Raw genomic sequence first — 22,630 nt, forward strand, 5'->3', positions numbered from 1 at the left:
ATTTTCTTAAATAAAGAATGCCTTTTATGATTTTATACTTACCTTACTACATAACTGCATCTCAAATAAAAATCACTATTTACTAAGCACATATCTTACTATACTATCTAATAATGACTACTATATTGGCTTTTAAATATTTATTTGGCCACGCTGCGCGGCTTGCAGGATTTTGGTTCTCCTCACCAGGGATAAAACCTGGGCTCCCTGCAGTGGAAGCGTGGAGTCCTAACCACTGGACCACAAGGGAATTCCCCAATATTGGCTTTTTTAAACCAAAAAATATGTTGCAAGGGATCAAATTCAAACGGTATAAAGTGAGGTTCAACTAAATCAGGCATGGTTACAGAGCTACCTTTATTTTAAATTTCTAGTTTATGATAACAGTTATAGTCATCTGTTTTGACTACTTATAATCTTTAACTCATTGGCTAATTATAATCATTAACTCATATATTTAGTTTCTCTTCTAACCTTCTCTTTGAAACAAAACAATATTCCATCTCAAAGAAAGTCGTTACTTTTTACTGTACAAATTGAAGATATAATAAATTTTTATAATTATAAAAGTAGAGAGGGCTTCCCTGGTGGCGCAGTGGTTAAGAATCCTCCTGCCAATGCAGGGGACACGGGTTTGAGCTGTGGTCCGGGAAGATCCCACATGCCGCAGAGCAACTAAGCCCCTGCGCCACAACTACTGAGCCAGTGCTCTAGAGCCCGCAAGCCACAACTACTGAGCCCATGCGCCACAACTACTGAAGCCCGTGTGCCTAGAACCCGTGCTCTGCAACAAGAGAAGCCACTGCAATGAGAAACCCACACACCCCAACGAAGAGTAGCTGCCACTCGCCACAACTAGAGAAAGCCCACGCGCAGCAACGAAGACCCAACGCAGCCAAAAATAAAATAAATTTTAAAAAAGTAGAAAAATTAGAATACAGGATAAGATGGAAAAAAAGACCTATTATTATGCTACCCTTTTGTTAGCATTTTTGTGAATTTTCTTTTAACCTTTCTCAGACATACACAATGGCAATTTCCAAATATAAACAAAAGTAGCCCACTAGCACCCTGATTCAATAGTTATCAATACGTGGCCAATTTGGTTTCATCTACAGCATCCATTTTCTATCCCTGTGAGATTATTTGAAAGCAAACACCAGCCATCATATCATTTCATTTATAAATCAGTATGCATTTCTAAAGAAAAGAAATGAAAATAACAGGCAAATTCTTATTTATTTAAATCATTAATATGTATTCCTCTAAAAAAAAAAAAATATATATATATATATATATATTTGTGTGTGTGTGTGTGTGTGTGTGTGTGTGTGTGTGTGTGTGTGTGTGTGGTGGTGGCACCGCAAGGCTTGTGGGATCTTAGTTTCCCAACCTGGTATAGAACCTGGGGCCCCAGCAGTGAGAGTGCCAAGTCCTAACCACTGGATTGCCAGGGAATTTCCTAAAAAATATTTTTAACTATAACGATTTCCCTACACCCCCCTCTTTATTCCCTTGCTACTTATTTGTTGAAGAGAATGGGTCACTTGTTCTGTAGAATTTCTCCGAGGCTAGATTTTTTAATTGAATTCCTGTGGTATTGCTTAGTTTGCTCTTCTGTTTCCTGTATTTCCTATAAACTCCTAGTTGCATATTGAGGCTTGCTGAGATTCACACTTGATTTTCCAAACCTCACAAGTGTTGCTGGGTACTTTCCACTGCAGCACATCAGGAGGTGTATCACACCTGACTGTCTCTATTTCTGGGAATGCAGTATTGTGATAATGAAATGACCAGGGTATTTAAAAACTATCTTGAAATCTTTCAAAGCGTATTCGTGACAATTCATAGATGTCAACAGATCTTCTGTAAAAAAAAAAAAAAAAAAAATCACACTTTGCTGTCACCATAATTCTCAGTAGCTCTTTGTTTCACTGAGAATGAGAATATGAAAACATTTAATGTGCAAGCTTCTCCTCGAGGAGGTTCATTTGTCCTCCTCCCTTGCCCCTTTAAGTTTATCCATTCTAGTCTAAAATCTCCATTTACTCATGGCCCTCCCATGCAGAAGCCAGTTTAAAACATAAATAAGTTTAATGCAAGTCTATACATAATGCTTATTCACTATGTAACACTGGGCAATCTCTCTGTGCTTCAGTTTTCCATTTTTAACATAGTAATAATAGTACCCTTGTCAAAGGGTTATTATGTGGCTTAAGTACATGTAAAAGCACTTATAATGGAACCTGGCACTCAATAAACTGCTCCAGAAATATTCATAGTATTTACTATTATTTCATATATTGGTCCTATTCTACAGTAGATAAATGCATAAGCCATCTACCAGCCATTTGGTATGACTGGGGGCCTTTATACTTGTTTTCTGATATCTGAAAGTCCAATTTTAATTAATTAATTAACTAATTAATTATTTTGGTGCCAAAACCCAGGATTGAACTATGAAATCCCAAGTTGAGATTTCTGAGTAAGAGAATCTAGATTTGATTCCAAGTTTCAGAAAGTACAAATTAGTGACCACACAGACAGTGAAGTGGAATAGAAAGTATAGAAGCCCTAGAATTTAAAAAGTCCTTGATTCAGGTGTTGACTTTTTCGTATTGGCTATGTCACTTTCGCAAGTCATTTAACCTCTATGAACCCGAGTTTCTTCTTCATCTGTGCAGTGGAGGTAATAAAAATGAAAATAAAATGGAGATAATATCTGTTTTGCAAAGCATTTGCTTAAGGACCAAACCAAACAATATATGTACAAAATATAGAAATACAAATATATTTTATTGGATGAGCCCCACATTCTCATCTAAGACATGTGCATAGCGTCTGCTTTACCTGGCTCCTTGAATTGTCGGAAAGAATAAAAGCAGCACCTGTTAAGCGGATAAAGCATGAGGATATTTCTCTTACAGTTAGAGATAAGGCCTAATGTAAACTCCCCAAGAGAGGTGACTGCAGCAGATGTTTATGCCCTCTGCCCACCTAATTTCAAGAAACTGTGGTTCAGCTCCACGTGTGCCAGTGTTCGTGGTCAATTAGCTAAGGCGGATTGGAAATGTGGGTGAATTAAGGACCCTGCGGCAACTTCGACCAAGGAGTGATAGATACCCTAGCCTCTCCGCCTCTCAGCGGAAAATTCGGAAACATTCTCATGTTCAAACATTCTCAGCTCATTTCCTCAGACGGTCCCCTGAGGGTCACCCACAGCGGTGACCAACTCAGAAGTGAAACCTCTATTGGCTTTTCTCCCTCCCTGTCTCATTCTCCACACTCCCTCCCTCACTTCTGCTTCCTGTAATCGCTCCCAAATAAACTTTCTGAGCCCAGGTCCTCATCCCAGGCTCTGCTTTCAGAAGAAAACCTAAGCAAAGACAGCAACACATTGAAAACTTTCAAGGTATAACTGACTGCTATAAAAATTTTTCTCACTAATCAGGCTTAGGTTAAAAAGAAGTAGAATAAAATTAAAAAAATTAAAACGAAAGAAAGAAAAAAAGAAGTAGAGGCCAGGAGAGCACACAAAGTCATTATATGCTTAAAGCATGTGTGTGTCTGGTGGGTGGGGCTTAGGGAAAGGAGATGCTGCATCAAGAATTAAATCAAGGACTTCCCTGGTGGCACAGTGTTTAAGAATCCGGCTGCCAATGCAGGGACACGGGTTCAATCTCTGGTCCGGGAAGATCCCACATGCTGCGGAGCAACTAAGCCTGTGCGCCACAACTACTGAGACTGTGCTCTAGAGCCTGCGAGCCACAACTACTGAAGCCCGCGCATCTAGAGCCCGCGCTGTGCAACAGGAGAAGCCACTGCAATGAGAAGCCCACGCACTGCAACAAAGAGTAGCCCCTGCTCGCCGCAACTAGAGAAAGCCCACGCACAGCAACGAAGACCCAACACAGCCATGAAAAAAAATTTATTTATTTATTTTAAAAAAAGAATTAAATCAAGGGACTTCCCTGGTGGTGCAGTGGTTAAGGATCCGCCTGCCAATGCAGGGACACGGGTTTGATCCCTGGTCCGGGAAGATCCCACATGCTGCGGGGCAACTAAGCCCGCGAGCCACAACTACTGAGGCTGCGCTCTAGAGCCCGCGAGCCACAACTACTGAGCCCACGTGCCACAACTACTGAAGCCCACGTGCCTAGAGCCCATGCTCCGCAGCAAGAGAAGCCACTGCAATGAGAAGCCTGCACACCACAACGAAGGGTAGCCCCTGCTCGCCACAACTAGAGAAAGCCCGGTGCAGCAACAAAGACCCAATGCAGCCAAAAATAAAATAAATAAATAAATTAAAAAAAAAAAAGAATTAAATCAAACACAAAGGGAACACTGCTTTACATGTTTGCCTTGTGTTAATCCTAGTTTTAATACCTCAGTGGCCGACCAGGTGAGGAGAAGATGTTCTAAGAATCAAGGCTTTGATCTATGGAGGCCTTAATGTTATACCTCTTATGTTGTATCTTTTATAACTCAAGGCTTGGATTTGAACCAAGGCCCCAAATCAACTGTGAAAGAATCAGAGGAATCCTTTGGGATTCTGCTGGCATAAATGTAGTTCAAATTTATGTCTAATCAGCGTCCACTGAGTGCCAACCATATGTCCAGTATGTTGTTATAAACGCACCATTTATAGCCTTAAGCTACAAAAATGAGTATGTTTACATAAAGGCACAAATAACATACTTTGTATTCTATGCATTAAAACATGTCTTAGAAGAACATATTGAGGGTTTGTAATGACCACTGAATAAATGCTAAAGGCAAAGAAAAAAAAACCCAGGAAAGTGATTATATGGGATAACAACCAGAAAATGAGATACTCAAACATGATTAATTTCTTTGAACATATTCTGATAAAACTTCCATCACAACTGGAGTTACCTTGGGATGGAGCAAATTCTAAGCCTACTGATCAGATTTAAGTTATGAAACCTATTTGGTAAGGGAAGAAGTAACAGTTTAATGGAACATTGTACATCCCTAGAACTTTCCATAACAGACATGACATCATGAAATAGTTTCTAACTTAATTTTGATTTGACTCAGGTTGTCACAGGGATACTGAGCTTTTCATTAGCTTGGAACTGACAGCTTAACCCCTCTTGCCTTTTCTTATCTCATAATCCGCATCCTCTATTTCAGTCAGCCAGTCAGTTCTATTTTTTGCTTCTCCAAACATATCCTGCACATTCTCATCTCTGGGCTATGGTTCAGAGCATTTTGTCCTGTGTGGACTTCCTCTTTCTTCCAAATCTTACCCATCACTGACGAACTAAATGACTTCTCGCTTGCAGACAACATTTTAGGTTCATATAGTTTCTCTATGATGATATTATAAAAAGCCATGTAGATCTAAGTCTTCAGGACTATGGTTAGAAGACCTGCATTTGACCTCTGGGCACTGCATTTATTTGCTTTGTAATGTTGGGTAAGTCATTCAGTTCAATCATTCATCACATTTTTTGGTGGGGGGCTGGGTTGGGTCTTTGTTGCTGTGTGTGGGCTTTAGCTGTGGTGAGCAGGGGCCACTCTTCATTGCGGTGCACGGGCTTCTTGTTGCGGTGGCTTCTCTTGTTGCAGAGCATGGGCTCTAGGCGCGCAGGCTTCAGTAGCTACAGCACACAGGATCAGTAGTTGTGGCATGTGGTCTCAGTAGTTGTGGTAAATGGGACTAGTTGCTCCCTGGCATGTGGGATCTTCCCGGACCAGGGATGGAATCCGTGTCCCCTGCATTGGCAGGCGGATTTTTACCCACTGCGCCAACAGGGAAGTTCCAATAATATTATTTTTTTAAAAAAGAATAAGTATATTAAATATAAGGTACTTAGGCACAAAAACCAAGTTTTGATTTATATAAAATCATGGCATATTCCTTTAAAAACTGTTCATGTTTGGAATGTGAATTTAGTGTTTAGAATTGAAGTCATGTTGAGATTCTGGTAGCTTCGCAGCTTGGAAAGACCTCTCTTAGTTAAGCTATACTGTCTGTGGACTTTCTTAAAAGGTAGCTGCCCCCTAAACAGCCCACTGAAGGTACAGACAAGGGTGTGTTAGCAGTTTTCTATAACAGGTGGTTTTTTCCCCTTTCAAAGGGCTGCTTGGGCGGGTGCTCTTACTGTCTTTAAAAATGATGACATCACAGGATCTAAAGTAGACTGTTTAAACTCATAAAACACTCAATTTATATACTCTAAGTAAGACTTTTATTTTATTTTTATTTATTTATTTTTTTGAGGTACGCGGGCCTCTCACTGTTGCGGCCTCTCCTGTTGCGGAGCACAGGCTCCAGATGCGCAGGCCCAGCGGCCATGGTTCACGGGCCCAGCCGCTCCGTGGCATGTGGGATCCTCCCGGACCAGGGCACGAACCCGTGTCCCCTGCATCGGCAGGTGGACTCTCAACCACTGCGCCACCAGGGAAGCCCTAAGTAAGACTTATAGATTTGGTAATCCCAAGAGACTCTTTATCGAGTAACTTGACTATGGGTTAAAAGATTCTGCTAATTATATTTCTCACTCAAAACTATCATCTAAACTTAGATCACACTGCAGCTATAAAATGGTAATGCTGACAGCATCTTAAAAGCATTTCACAGGAGCCTATAATTGAAATGGGTGGTTAAATGAATCCAATTACTACCTTCCAAAAATTATTATAATAAAACATTTATTTTCTTAACACAATAAATTTTAACATTCTTAAGAACTTTTCATTTTCATAATATATAACCAGGTGTATTTATCTTCTCTGTAAAACTATTTCACAAAGAACAAAAGCCCCACTAATTATAAAAACAAAGACCACCCTTTGTTTTTGTTATTATTAACTAATAATAACAAATTAAATTTTTGTTATAATAAAGAAAAATCCTAAACAAAGCCCACTTAAATAGAGATATAAATAAATAGGAAAAATAAAAAAGAACTACGTAACATTCCAGTGACTCTCACTAGGACAGAAAATCTGCTACTTACGGCAGTGGCTCGAGAGAGTTCTCGACATGTGCTAAGCAGTCCGTTTTGTAAATCGTCCCTCTGTAACAGCACGGTCTGAATGGCTGCTGGGTTATCTGCATTCATTTCTATCTCTTGGCTGGCTGACAGCAAAGCTTGCTCAAGCGTGTACTATTATAATAAAAATGATTACACTTAATATTCTGCACCATCGAATTAATTTGTTTACTTTAGTTATCAGTGTCCTGATAATAGTGATATAAAGTAACATCAATTGTAGATAATAAACATAATTGTCCTACTTTCTCCTTGTGGAGTTGCTGAAGTTTCTCTTCCAGAGCATGTACCACTTTATCTTGCTCGCATAATCGGCTTAACTTGACCTAGGTTACAAGAGAAGACATCTTTTGTTAGCAATTTTTAATTTTCCCTGTAATTGGATTTAGGCATAATAAAAAAACACATTTAAAACAGCCATGGAATAGCTAATTAGGTCAGTCTTTATTTCAATCAGTAAAATAAAAACTAAAATATAGCCTTTAAAGATAGAATGCTTAAAAAATGCATATAGAGTGAAAAAGCATTTCAACCATACTATTTAACCTACACAATTCAAAAGATTCTTAGTAATCAGGCAGTCTCATAAAACTTTAATGAACCATTTTAATGTGGTTAAGATATTTTCTCTACAAACTGCTGGACAGGTTAAGTAACTTATGCAGTCCTTAATTAGAACACAGACTGGATTCTGTTTTTATATTTTTAAAATTATGTTCTTATGTTCTTCAGAAAAATCGCTTCTAACTACAGTAATACAAATAAAAACATTGCTAATGGAGAAAAATCACTTTCAATAGTTTTAATGTTTTAAATTCTTGGTAATACCCCAATTTATTAAATTATAAAAATATGAGCAGGTACTTTAATAAAATTTCAATCCCGCAATAAACCAGTTCACTGCATGTCTGAAAATAAAAACCTTGGACAAACTGTAACTATGTCCTAAACGTTACTGCATAATGATAAGAAAGCAAGAAATTTGAGATTCCACTTTCTTTGCCACTTATCCATTAAAGTAACCACCTTGGGCTTCCCTGGTGGCGCAGTGGTTGAGAGTCTGCCTGCCAAAGCAGGGGACACGGGTTCGTGCCCCGGTCCGGGAAGATCCCACATGCCGCAGAGCGGCTAGGCCTGTGAGCCATGGCTGCTGAGCCTGCGCGTCCGGAGCCTGTGCTCCGCAACAGGAGAGGCCACAACAGTGAGAGGCCCGCGTACCGCAAAAAAAAAAAAAAAAAGTAACCACCTTAACTTTGTTAGACAACACAACTCAAACTACATCAGATGGGACACAACTGAAATGAGAAGGAGGTACAATTCAATGGAATAAAACCAGGGGAAAGGAGGGAAGAATGAGATATAAATAGGGACGTCAGAGATGTAAAATGTGATTAACAACAATAACAAAGGATGCAGTGACAGAATTTCTTGAGGCTAACACTTTCTCTAGATGACAGACAATTTTACTTTGTCTCCAATCCTGCATAATTTTATATAAGAAATAGTCTTTACTTTCATTTAAATGATTCTAAATTATGTTCAGCTGCTATGGGCGTGGGGTGGGCAGGGAATAAATCAGGAAGTGAGGATTTAATTGGCACAAAAGAAGAAAACGTTACTTATTTGATGTCATTTTGGACGGCAGGAGAGGAAGAGGAAATTTTTTGTCATGCTTAGTTCCAGTGTTTTGCCAGAGAGTATGACAGAGCATTGATAATACATCGCATGCTAATACGTACATCAATATCTACTTCTTCAGGTCTGTACTTGTATAATGTGCCTCTACATTCATCCTGTGACAGCTATAAGGGAAAATGTCATAGAGTAACTTTAAAAATAATTTAAAAAATACACATTTAATTAGCTTATAGTTAATAGATTTATATAACAGTAACAAAAATGGGTTTTTAATGATTCTTATACTTTTAGAAGTTTAATTCAAACACAGATCATTACAAAAATAGAAAATTATTTAACAGTGATACAATATGCAAGATACATAAGAATGATGTTAACTTAGGCTTGTCAAACAAAATAATAAGCTGGCCAAACAAAATCATACAGCACCTTACATTTTCCATTTGCGAGACACACATTATTTAAATGAAAAATTGACAAATACAATCGTAGCAACTGTGTTGAATCAAATTTTGAATCAGGCATATTTCAACAGTCAAAACCGTACCTTCACGGTATACACATAATCACACAACTGTGTATGTGTACACTCAGATGCCAACATATCTTAGTACAATATTATTAACAAAACCTATAACACGTTGTATACATATACATAATATATAAACACACATACACAATATAGACTTATCTTGTTCCTCTGTCTTAAGAACTAAAAGATAATGGAAGAAAAGGATGGGTTTAATCGAAAAGGGGTAAAGCACTCAAAAACCTCTTAAAACTGAAAGCCTACGTTATAAACTATGGACAGTCAAATTGCATAAAAAGTTGGTTATGTGTTTGCTGACACCATTTGCTTCATTATATTGTAGTGAATTATTATTCAGTGTATTTAAACATCCTTTTTTCAGCTTCTTCCAAGTATCTTTTGGTCAAGCAAATCCTCATTTCTGATGGTGTTTACCAAGATTTCAATAAGCCATCCCAATCAGTTATACCCCAGGTCACATCATAGTGCCTCTGCAGGCAAAACTGCACTATCTCTCTTGTCTTTTAACTTTATATTGACTGCTAGACAGTAACAAAAACATAGTAGGAAAATGTAATTGGGCCTCATTGCATGTTTGCGAAATGGTATACTTTTTCTCCAAGTGGGGATAGGAGTAATGTATCCCAACTACATTCTAGATTGGAAAATTAAATTTCGTATATACATATACAAATGCACAAGAATGTAAAAGTTACAACTATGTATGACCTGTCTGTAAAAAACTGCTTGACATTTACATCTCAAGAGGCATAATTTAAACAGTAGATAACTTTAAGTGGGTCTAGGAATGTGGGAATCAGGAGATTAAAAATGTAAGCATTCCAAACATACAATAATAAATCCTGGATTTCCATGTTTCACTTCAAGACACTGCTTTCACATACCTCATGCAAATGATTCTGTGACTACTTAGGGGTATACACAGTGATTATTAAGCCACAAAACTTTCATAGAAGTGAACATCACATGAAAAATGAATTTAATGACAAAAGTCAGAATACTTGTGCACTATTTTAAAATAAAGACCACTGAATATGTCCTGAGAAGTGTCAATTGTCATTCTAAATTAAAGCACCTAGAACCAAGAAAATAATTTATATTCCCACTTGAAAAAAGGAAGTAATGAAAAATAAGTTTTAAAATGCTTAGATCCAGAATAAAAAATGTGAGATAATGCTAAAATGAGTATTTCTCATTTTTAAGAAATAAAAGATGTAAAGCCTTAGCTACTAAATGTCTACATATACTTTGCTTATTTAATATTTAAAGTTAAACGCCAAACAGCTTTACTAAACCATGGAATGCATAATTTGAACATAACTAGTGGCTAGTGCTATATCTAGATTAAAATATGCTTTGTACCCTATATCCCAGGGTCAAAAGAAAAAAAGACAAGTATTTTAAAATGGAAACTTAGAATTTGTAAGAAATATTTAGGGTAATGGTTTAATATTTTTATTTAGGGAATCTTACTGCATATTCATTTTCATATCAGTTGGCATATTATAAAAAAGTACTGTGTACTTATAACTTTAGAGTGGTATCTCCTTAAAGCCACAGAAATAATATTACACATATAAATTAGATTTATTGTTGTACCTATATTTTTGATACCAATGAAAATTTATTTAAACCTTTTATCAACTTATTCAATAAAGATAATTAAATATCAACTAACAAAAATCTTAAAATAATCAACCTTCCACTATATTGAATTCATTTCTTTTGCCTGTCAGAAGAAAAGCATAAGAAAACAAGATTATTCTTTAAATAATTAATTTTTAAGCATGGCCTATTTCCCATTACTGATAATAATTACTGAAGTTTTTCTTAAGAAGAGATGGATATAATTTTTTTTTTAATTTATTTTTTGGCCATGCTGCATGGCTTGCAGGATCTTAGTTCCCCGACCAGCGACTGAACCCGGGCCATGGCAGTGATAGCGCAGAGTCCTAACCACTGGACAGCCAGGGAATTCCTGAATATAATTTATTTTAAAAATTTCCATCTAGAATTGAAGTTTACTATTTTGTCCTCAATATGAAAATTCTACTAATAAGAAAAATGTAATTTCACGAATATTCTGATTAACTCAAGTTCTGCATGAAATAATGTTTCATGGCAATACTTTTTAGCATTTTTCAAACTCATCTTTAGCGAAAAAGCTGAGTTTGAATACGTTTGTTTGAGGTACCTCAGCAACACTAGAAAAGTAAGTGAAAGGGGGCTACACAGTAATTATATAAGCTTGAGCAGTGCTCAAACTTCAATCTGAGAAGCGTATTATACAGACTACTGACTATATAAGGATATGTATATTATATTTAGAAAGTCAGAACTTTTTCATAGTAAGGTATCTTTTAATCTTTTTAAAAACTGGTTTGGCATTAAGTTAAAAGAAAACCACTTTTGCCAATTAAAATTCAACTTTCTATAGTATCCCTTTTTAAGTATGTGAAATATATATATGTTTATATATATTTTAAAAGCATATGAATATATATACAAAACACAAAAAAAGACTTTTGGGGAAATATTTGATAAAATTAGACTTTAATTTCTATGAAAACTCAAAAATGCTCGTTGGACTGTATGTATTTGCTAATTAGTCTGTAACCTTTAAAGCAATTATTTATCATGTGACTAATTTCACTGATATTAAGTATGTTATAAAAATTCTGGTACATGGGCTTCCCTGGTGGCGCAGTGGTTGAGAGTCCGCCTGCTGATGCAGGGGACACGAGTCCGTGCCCCGGTCCGGGAAGATCCCACATGCCGAGGAGCGGCTGGGCCCGTGAGCCATGGCCGTTAAGCCTGAGCGTCCGGAGCCTGTGCTCCGAAATGGGAGAGGCCACAACAGTGAGAGGCCCGCGTACCGCAGGAAAAAAAAAAAAGTTCTGGTACAAAATTGTACTCGTGAAAGATGGTAGAATGATTAATAAATGCAGAGGAGTTTTTCAACTTGAAGCTCACTTAGCATTTGTTTTGATTCAGTTTTAGGTTCTTTTTTTGAGTAATTTTAAGAAAATTACTGGGACTTCCCTGGTGGTCCAGTGGTTAAGACTCCACGCTTCCACTGTACGGTGTGGGTTTGATCCCTAGTCGGGGAACTCAATCCTGTACGCTGTGTGGCACAGCCAAAAAATTAAAAAAAAAAAAATTACTACCCAGGTAATTTCTCAGGTGTCCTCCTTCTTCTAGGAAGATGTAAACACAGAGGTTCTCCTGAGAGAAAACCTGAATGGCTATGATTCAGAAAAACTGGTCATAAAACACTATATTGCCACTTTATTTTCAGCTAAATTTCAGGAACCTATTAACACAGCATTGCAATGCAATGTCAGAAAAGCAAACCATCAGGTGTACAATATAAACTTTCACAAAGGTTTTCTTTGAATAGTAACATGATAATGGAAATCTGGAGAAAAAAAAAAGATGTGATTTCAATTTATATTAACAGAGTTTAAGAAATGCATCTGTCACTTTTATCTATCAATGATGCTCTGCCATAATTAAGTACTTTACTACTGGCTGATTAAAGAAAAGTATCATCTAAAAACTCCCTAGATTTGATAGCACTGACAGTCAATATTCATTACCTGGCTGCCCATGTCATACCCAGGCATGGCTGCTGCTGTTACACATTCAGATCTTCCTGTTCTATACAATATCAGGTTGTTTTCTTTCAAGTATCAAGATGAGGAAATATATTTATATGAATCTATTACTCTTTCAGTATTCAAGGTTACTGATGCTATATAAGACCAGTTTCAGATACCTCCACATTTTTGAAGGACTCCAGTAAGAACTTTTAGTGCAACTGAGTGATTTCAATCAGCAATGACTTCTGCACCATCAACCTTGATTACCGATCAATATAAAAAAAGAAAACCCAAACCAAATGGAACAGAAAATCCCAGCTCTCATTCTTACTGTAAATATACAACATGTGAAAAATGAAACCATAACCTATTAAAACAGAAGGCCTTTGATCTCACATCAATCAGCATCATATAAAATTATAAGCTGACAGCTTCAGACACTGAAAAAGGTATCAATTCCAGAATAAGTGCTAAGGCTGTCAGTGTGGCTTTTTGGAATGAAGTGTCAAGATTCTAAAATCTGGTGACTTTAAAAGGAGTGGTAAGATTCCATTTTCTTTTGAAAAGAAAAGCTGTTTAACTTTAAATATTTAATACTTTATCTCCTTATTGCTAATTAAAAACTATGCTCAGTCACATAACATACTTTAAATGTTTTGAAAACTGTGCTCAGAAATAAGAGTCACCCACCCACCAACTGTTTCAGTCTCCCAGTTTACAAGGCCCGTGATGCAGACCCTCAAGGCACCCGATGCAAACCAGAGGCCTTTAAAGCCAGCGCGAGCTCAAGGTGCTTCTTTTTACCAGGTGCTTTTACATATTTTAATCAAAATATATATTCATTTTTCATGTTAGTTAATTTTCTCCCTCTGTATGATTTTTAAAATACTGTAACAGGTCGTAGGCCACAGTAATTTGAGGGGGTTGAAGTGGAAGAAGCTGATGTTGCAAAACACGCAGCTAAGAACATTTAGACCATGAAATACAAAAAAACTGGAGAGGAATGTATAACATGACTTCTTTTGCAGATCTGCAGATTACCAAGGTCCTAAATTAAAGCCAGCCAACTCCATGGCACATATTTTGAGTTAGGGAAAAGAATGGGGTAAGATATGATGATCACGATGACTACTACATAAGAGGGAAAAGAATACGGGGAGAAGATACTCCCAGTATGGTAAGAAATGGCTGTCTTTAGTTTTTACCATACCACAGTACATAAACAACCTTTAAATAACTCCCATACAAATATAATCTATTCCTGAAACATTGGGGTGGGGTGGGGTGGGGTGGGGTAGGGAGGCAGCCCCTGAAAGGAAGAAAATATTTTTTTAAAGTTTTCCCTAAAAATCAGTTAGGCTTTTAGAGTTAATCAAAATTAATGGCAAGTTCGTAAAAATTTTGCAAGTGTACTGCAGACCTCCAAGTACATATCAATCAAATACTCTGCACAAAAACTTCAGGAAAATGGCACACTTAATATCCAACAGCGAAATGTTCAGCAAAGCCATGCTAAGAACTGCAGCATCTTGAAAAGCACGGATGAATTGCGTTTTTTTCCAAAAAGACAGAAACAAAAAATGGAGTAAGAAAAAGACTAATGTTATGAGTAACTCTGAGGATAAACCAAAACTGTCACTGAGGGATTTTGCAGATGATAAAGCAGTATCATTCACTGTCCAAGACCTTACTTGCTGGTACAGTTGGGGTCTTAGCGCCGAGTTCTCAATCATTGTGTGAACCATGGTGATAATAGGTTCATTTTCTTTCATCTATTTCAAATCAGGAGGAGCATACAGCAAACATCAGTTTACAGCATAGCTAGATTTGAAAGACGACACTGTAAATATAGCCTCTACTTTAATATCTTCCTAATAGTGCAGTTGTTTACATATTATCCCAAGGTTGTATAGAATCAACTTAATATAAACCATTTCAAACAAGTATTAAATGTTACAAAATACTTCCAAGGTTATAAAAAAGCTTACTAATTGCAATAAAGGTTTTACTTTATAAACATAACCGATATTGTCAATTAATGAATATTCCTATAATACTAGAATAGATAATAAAAGCATCAAGATTCAAGGGATAAACTAAAGGGTGACAACCTATAAACTTAAAAGGAGAAAAATGGCATGACTTAATCAATTACTTATATAGTAAAAAAAAAAGCTTAAAATGATATTCAGTTCTTTATAAGGTTATTCAGAAAAATTTTAGTTCTCTACAAATAATATAATAATATCTCTTGTCACTTAGACAATCACACATTTTATTAATCTTGATAGACACTTATATATACTCTATTTTGGATTTTCTCAAAGTATAACACTGTATGTAGAATGATTTCCAAGACATGCAAACTAAAATTTATTTATTCACCAAAGACTAAGTGAATCTCCCTAGGTCCTTAAAAGGCTGAAACCATGTTTCACATTTCCAGCTATATTGTACTTAATTACTGCCTCTAGAAAAATATTTATTTTAGCAGGCTCTGGACTCAAGAATTAAAGCATTCAAAAGACAGTTTTATATATATATATATATATATATATATATATATATATATATATATATACACACATATATACATATATGGTAAAAGGCCAACAAAGTTTGTACCATTTGTAAGCAGACAAGTCTGTTTATAATTGCAATTTGTAACACTTGGTTTATATAATTTTCATCCCCCATATTATAGAAAATAAGCATTTCTATCATGGTTAACAAATGATACTTTACTGAGTTAGCTAAATCTGCAAACAAAAATTTATTAATATTAATATTAAATTCATAAGTAAAAATTAAATCTTGAAAACTTTATACCTAGACATTTTTATTTTCAGTCTAGTTACCAATGTTTCATGTCAATACCTGTTTTGGTTGTTAAATGACTGGTTTAATCTACTTTTAAAAAGTTTTATTCAAGGTAAGTAATTTGTTTTTAAATCTACACATTTACTTATTAAACTCAAACTTCTATACATCAGTTAAATCTACTCATCGGTTGAACTCAAACTTCTTTTTTTCCCCAATGCTATCCAATAAGGGACCAAGGCATTTATAGGTGACATCTCATGCACACAGGTAAGAACTGTGTTGATATGCAGTACAGGAAAAAATTTTACAGTGTTGGAAAGTAACATAAAGAGACAGCTATAGATACAAATTTTTCTTTAGCAGAAAAAAAACGCTTATTCCATGCTTATATTTTAAAGGAACGCTTGTTATTTTATCTTAACCAAATGTTGATCTTGGAACAGTTGTAACTGCCTTTGCTTTTGGCTCAATCATTTGACTGCATTGATACATACTTTGTACAACATAGGTAGCTTAAGTCTCTCTTCATTTTTTAGTATTATTTAATTTTGATTTTCAAAGCAATCTCATCTATACTTGCTACTTTTCAATAGCATGCCATGAAAATTAGACAGAAGAGTACCTGACTCAGAGGTTGGGGGGCTGGGGGGAGGTGGTAGAGGGGCTGGGGTTTGAAAGAAGGTCAGGAGCATATGAATATTTAAGAAATAATGCAGGTCAGAGAGTATCCAAATGTAAAAGTCACTCAAGGTCAAACTGAAACTGCTGTGGAGTCTCTCGGAAATCTGGCACTACAAAGAGGCCACTGTCAAAGGGCTAGGTCTGCCAATATGGCGGCTCCCACCTTTAAGTGGAGCAGATCAATGATTGATCTGGTGGTACAGATCAATGACTAGTGTTCAGCCTCTAGGCCTGAGGAATTTACTTGAAATGTATTTATAAAGGGAGAAGAGACAGTATGATTTCTGCAGAAGGGTAATCAAGCTTGATTTATTTAGTGGAATACTTTGAGAGGGTAAATATGTACATTATAGAGGGAAGCCACATTTGTGATTTAAAAATGACTCTTTAATTTACCTGTCAAAAATCATTAAATATTAAGTCACTGAGAAGGATCTTGCAGGAAGACACTGATTTAGGAACAGAAAAACTAAAAAAATACTAAGAGTAAAAATAACATTAAAAAAAGATTAAATTTTAAAAATTGAAGTATAGCTAATTTACAGTATTATTTTCAGGTGTGCAACGGTGACAGTATTTTTATAGATTTTACCCCATTTAAAGTTATTATAAAATATTTGCTATATTCCTTACGCTGTACAATATATCCATGTAGGTTATTTATTTTATACATAGTAGTTTGTACCTTAATCCCCTACTTCTATCTTGCCCCTCCCCACTCCTGTCTTCCCACTGGTAACCACCAGCTTGCTCTCTACATCTGTGAGACTGTTTCTGTTTTGTTATATTCATTCGTTTGTTTTATTTTTTAGATTCCACATATAAGTGATAACATGGAGTATCTGTCTTTCTCTAACAAAAAATAACATTTAAAGTGTACAGAGTGTCTCAGAGATCACTTCTGGAACTGTTTTTCATTATGAAAAATTTCAAATGTATATATAAAATCCCAGAATATTAAAATTAGAAGGCATCTTTGGAAAGTGACAATTTAGTACAGCAAAGAAATGAAAAATGTAATTATTTTAAATTGTGGGACCAGATCATTATTTTTTTTCTATATACTTCTCTACATTTCCCAAATTTTCTCCACTGAATAGATACTGCTTTTCTCATTAAAAAAAAAATGTTATTAGTCAAGGATAAAAAAAATATATAAATACCAAATAAACTAGATTAATGGAACAACTATATCCTCTGGCAAACACCCCTTGGTGACACAAAGAGGCTAAGAAAAAATTTTAGCACATGTGTTTGCATCATGTTCAAAGCTGTTGGGAGTCCTTTAGTGCAGCGAGGCCCTGATCGAGAACTGTTCTCACAACCTTTATTCTGCCGTATGAGTCTGTATCCACATCATAAATTGACTGAAGAAATGTTAACTAACTAAAAAAAGTAAGCTGCCCCAATGCATTTGTAAATACCTATGACTACCTTATTAATATCTTTTTTCCTTTTTATTACTGGCTACTTCAGATATCAAAGTTCAAGCTTATTTCAACCAGTGGTTCTTAACCTAGAATCACTTGAGGAACTTGAAAAGAACAGAGATCCTGATTCCCAGATAACTATAATGTGCAACTTGAAAATCTCTAATGTAGACAATACCATTAAAACATGAAGGTGACAGGCTGGTTTAAAGATTCCTTTTGGCAGAAGTAACTACAATGTTCTTTCTCAAGGTGCTGAAGTCAGTCAAATGTAATCTGGTAACAGTGAATGTTCTTCAGCTTACATACTCCTTGGGAATCTCATTTTACTCAAGTCAGAGAGATGGGATAAGTCTATCTGCAGACGGAGGCAGCAGAAGTATTTCAGAATTCCCCTGGGCACCACACTCACCTGACCAAGGGCTGTTAGGATGACTGGGCTTGTAAGAAAAATCTGCACAGGGGAGTGGTCCTGTATGTGGTGGCACTCTCCTTGCACGTGGCATGCAACAGCTGAGGCCAGCTAAACACAGTACTCAGGATCCCACACAATGGGAGTTCGGTCCGCATTAAACAATTTCAATGATCTGCCTGAAATCTGACTCTTTCCAGATTCACTGAATTGGCAATACTAGATCTGCTTTCTCTCCAAATAGATCCTAGAAATAGGCTAGTGATTTCTTTCACTAAATCACCTCTGAAATATCTCTATCTGTCTATCTTATTGAAGTATAGTTGATTTGCAATGTTGTGTTAGTTTCCGCTGTTTAGCAAAGTGATTCAGTTATACATATACATTCTTTTTATATTCTTTTCCATTATGGTTTATCACAGGATATTGAATATAGTTCCCTGTGCTATACAGTGGAACCTTGTTGTTTATCCATCCTATATGTAACAGTTTGCATCTGCTAACCCTAAACTCCCATTCCATCCCTCTCCCACCCTCCTCCCCCTTGGCAATCACAAGTCTGTTCTCTATGTCTGTAAGTCTGTTTCGTAGACAGGTTCATTTGCTTCATGAAATATCTGTATTTTAAAACTTAGAAACTGATCATCTCTGAAATTTACACTGAAACAGCACATGCTATCTGGCTTTTGCTACGTAAACTTTATACAACAGCTTTTGAATTAAAGCAGTAAAATATGACTCCCCCCTCCCCCCCACCAAATACGTGATGCTCCATGAGCACCTTAGAATTTCATGCTCAAGTTCTTAAGAAAAAGGACTATCCAGCAATTCTCTTCTGGTTTGACTACTACAAGAATCCTAGGCAGCATTACGGCACGGCTGCTAATAGCTAATGTATTTTTGTTTTAAGGAATTAGAGCAAGAGAAAGACTAATTAGTACTTGGGGGATGTTTAATAATTTACTTGAAAATGAGTTAAATGCTTCGCTTCCTGCTTTAATTCCTTCTTTGAACTAAACGGTAATACAGGTTTAGTTTCCAATTAATTGCTAAATTATAAAGCTATTATAAAAGGTCCACTATTTTATAAAAATGAGAATGTATGAATTGGGGATGACACTATTTTCATAATTAACTTCAGCAATAAATAAGAAAACTTAAGTGGAAATATCTTGGAAATACACTTAGGCAATGCCAATATATTTCTGTTTACAACAAAGACATATTTTTACTTGAAATTTGTAAGTCCAAATGTTTACAAAAACCACCTAGAAAATGAGATACTTAACTCTAGCCTCTTTCTGAGGTTTGAGGTATGTTGGGCTAGTATGAATACAGAGCATCCTTTGATGTTACTGTTAGAAATAGCTTGATTTAAAAACCCATCACCAAAAAACTTACTCAACACAATTCTATGCAACCGTGTCACAGCTGGCAGGATCTTGAGTGGAACTTCCCAACTGACACCTGCGGGCTGGGAAAGGGTTCCAGGTGTCTGGAGTTGGGGACCACCTCAGTCCTCAGAGTGCTTAACACGCTCCCAACAGCACGGCCTCAAGTTTCTGTCAAGGTGTGCACACCTACTGTCACTTTTCTATGTGGGCCATGTAGGAAAAAGGTTAGAAAGCACTATGATAGTGTTTTATGTTTCAAAAAGAACCCCAGACATCTCCTCTTTCTTTGGCGTTCCTTGTCATTATTTATCTCAGTAGTTCTCAAACCTGACTGAGGAGAAAAAATAAATCACCTGTGGAGTTTTCAAAACAGAGTGGGCTCTGGCAACTCTCACTGGGGGCTGGGGGGCAGACAGCCTTGAGAACTGTACTTTGTTTTTGTCTTTCTAAAGATCCGCCAGTAGGTATGACAGGAAATCAGGCTTGAGAACAATGGTCCTACCCTGGCACTAATTTAAGTCATTGAGGACCAATTCAACCATCACCAATAAGGAATTCTTCAACGTCTTGATGAGTTGGTACTAAATGTTGGTCAGGATACCTGTGCAACTATCAAAAGATGAAAAATTTCAAACTAATGATCTAAACACAAGTATATTGCATGTAGACTAAAATAGTCTTGTCTTTGTATGAAATACAGCATTAAGAGATTTAACCCCCTTAAAAAATCAACTGAATCTCCTTATTAATAATATTAGTGGACTCAGCAGAATCACGGGGTGTGGGGTATTATTACGAATCCAGTTTCCAGTTGTTCTATTATCCTAGCAACTTCTAATATCCGTTTCAAAGTCTCTACCTCTACAGAAATTGGACCAGCTAGGGATGCAGAAGGAACAGGATATTTTAAGTCATGAGACAAATGCTCCAGAATAATTTTTAGGGGGAAGGAGAAAGACTAGCAGTGAGCAAAGCCAGGACAATCATTCATATAATTTATCCTTGGGAAGATTAATTTCCCAATCCCCCTTTAGGTATAAGAAGTGGTTAAGTAGTGGCTTAATTGCTATTTATTTATTTGGCCGCGCGGCATGTGGGATCCTAGCTCCCCGACCAGGGATCAAACCCGAGCCTCCTGCAGTGGAAGCGCAGAGTCCTAACCACTGGACTGCCAGGGAAGTCCCTTAACTGCTCTTTGAAAAGTTTACATAATGATTCATCTAGAATAGCACTGTCCAACAGAACTTTCTATGATGATGGAAATGTTCTCCATCAGTGTAGTCCAACATGCCACAGCAATGACTCCTCAGCCCCTGAAATGTGGCCCGTGTGACAGAGAAAATGAATCTTATTTTTATAAAAGTGTAACTAACTTAAGTAGCCACATATGGCTAGTGGCTATTATACTGGATTGTAAGTCTAGAAATTCTAGACCAGTAAAGTAAGTATAATTTCCCCCTAGATTTGGATCTCGTTCCCATAAGGGAAAACATCTGCCCAAGCTCTGTCGAGTAAATGAGTTTCCTCGAGTCTGAATTCTGCAGTAACAGCTTCCTCCCTCTTTTGGGGGCGGGTGCAAGAAGTCAGGATGATTTCTATCCGCCCTACAGAGCTTTTGTCCTTCACTGATAACCCATCTCTGTGCTGTCATTCTCCATTCAAATGGAAAATGGATTTTTCCTGAGTTCTTAAAGACACCTTAGAAAAAGAATTTTTAAGTTGGGAATCTGTCTTAACAATAGCCAAAACCCCTGATAGCCTAATCACTGAAGAATCCATCTCTCAAGAATGTCCTCCTGTGTCTAGATCAATAAACTTTTAAGATGTGTGGCAAAAATAAAAGGCTAGAGAATTTGACATGCCCAGGGTGAAGCTGTGAGGAATGCAGGGGCCTTTGTAAACAGGTCATTTGGATAATGACAATGTAAATGCCTTCCACTCTCATTCCAGGCACTTCTGAAAGTCCGAGAACCTGAGATTGAAGGGTATGACTACCTATAGAAACCACGCATTGTTTAACAGGAAGCAGGAAAATCTGAAGTGACTTTTTAAATAGAAGAATGTAAATAAGTCTCTTTATAGCCGATGGGGCAAAGTATGGAGGTCTATTTCTTTGGAAATTTTAAAGCAATCAGAACAAACTCTTCTATGCTATATATGGTTTCTAAACGTAAAACTTTGGGAAAGTATTACTATTGTATGTATTCAGAAAACTCAGTGGTACTTTAAATGATGTAGCTAGACCATACAACATATCCTCTTTTTCTTCAAGGGAGAAAGACAGATTAAAAACAAAGAAAGAAGAAGAAAAAACAAATTGTGACACTAACACAGAAGTCAAATGTATCGGACATTTCCTTAAAAGAAAAGAAGGAAAAAAAAAAAGAGCATTTCTAGACTGACTGATGCTGTAAGTACTGGCTTCAGGAATAAGGTCCATTTACTGAGAAGTATGAAAACACCCCTAATCCAGCAGAACAAAAGGAGGGCAATCTCTACACACAACCTTATTTAAATTGCTGAATTTTTTAAGCCACCATTTTGAGGTATATACCTGTGGTATATTTTGAAGGAAACTTTTAAGGTCTAGGCTAATGTCTTTCCAAATAATTTACATATATATTTTACTTACCGTGAGTTTCATCCTTTTTCACCTACGAGTCTCAAGAATTAAAAAAAAAATTAAAATCCTTTTGGCTACAGGATACATTTTATAGATCTGATTTTTACTTCAGTGGCTTAAACCTGTTTTCCTTATTAAAGACTTTTTTTTTTAATTGTTCCTTTAACTTTAAGTAATGTATTATCTGATGCCACCATCTTTATTCCTGGCATCCACAGGCAACTGAAAATATTAAAAAAGCTCAAAATCCATTTTGTAAAAATGCTTTATTGTGGAAATAAATAAATATTGTGTTTGAAATGGTCACATATTTCTCTTCTTTGCAAGCATTTTGTAAAACCATACCATAAAACAATACTATTTTAAAGGGACAAAACATCCTGAAAGTGAAAATCTTACATCTCTGTTAGCTAAAAAAAAGTATTTGTTCTGGTCAATGGGTAAATCTACTA

The 22,630-nt window shown here is 36.3% G+C and overlaps 1 protein-coding gene across 5 annotated transcripts in view; it reads right to left on the reverse strand.

Annotated features, from left to right (window-relative positions):
- The window catches only part of PLEKHA5 (pleckstrin homology domain containing A5), a 245,304-nt gene that overhangs the window by 28,971 nt on the left and 193,703 nt on the right, over positions 1 to 22,630 (reverse strand). For 4 of the 5 annotated variants that reach the window (XM_032646107.1, XM_032646106.1, XM_032646105.1 and 1 more), the window contains 3 exons: positions 8,765 to 8,827; positions 7,271 to 7,351; positions 6,990 to 7,139 (listed from right to left, as the gene is read on the reverse strand). In XM_032646107.1, the coding sequence (XP_032501998.1) occupies positions 6,990 to 7,139; positions 7,271 to 7,351; positions 8,765 to 8,827 (294 nt within the window). Of the gene's footprint in view, positions 1 to 6,989; positions 7,140 to 7,270; positions 7,352 to 8,764; positions 8,828 to 9,339; positions 9,376 to 14,506; positions 14,588 to 22,630 lie in introns of all 5 variants that reach the window. The other variant, XM_032646109.1, reaches the window with a different exon arrangement.

This window comes from Phocoena sinus, chromosome 10 (genome assembly GCF_008692025.1).
Source record: "Phocoena sinus isolate mPhoSin1 chromosome 10, mPhoSin1.pri, whole genome shotgun sequence".
Classification (NCBI taxonomy): Eukaryota; Metazoa; Chordata; class Mammalia; order Artiodactyla; family Phocoenidae; genus Phocoena; species Phocoena sinus.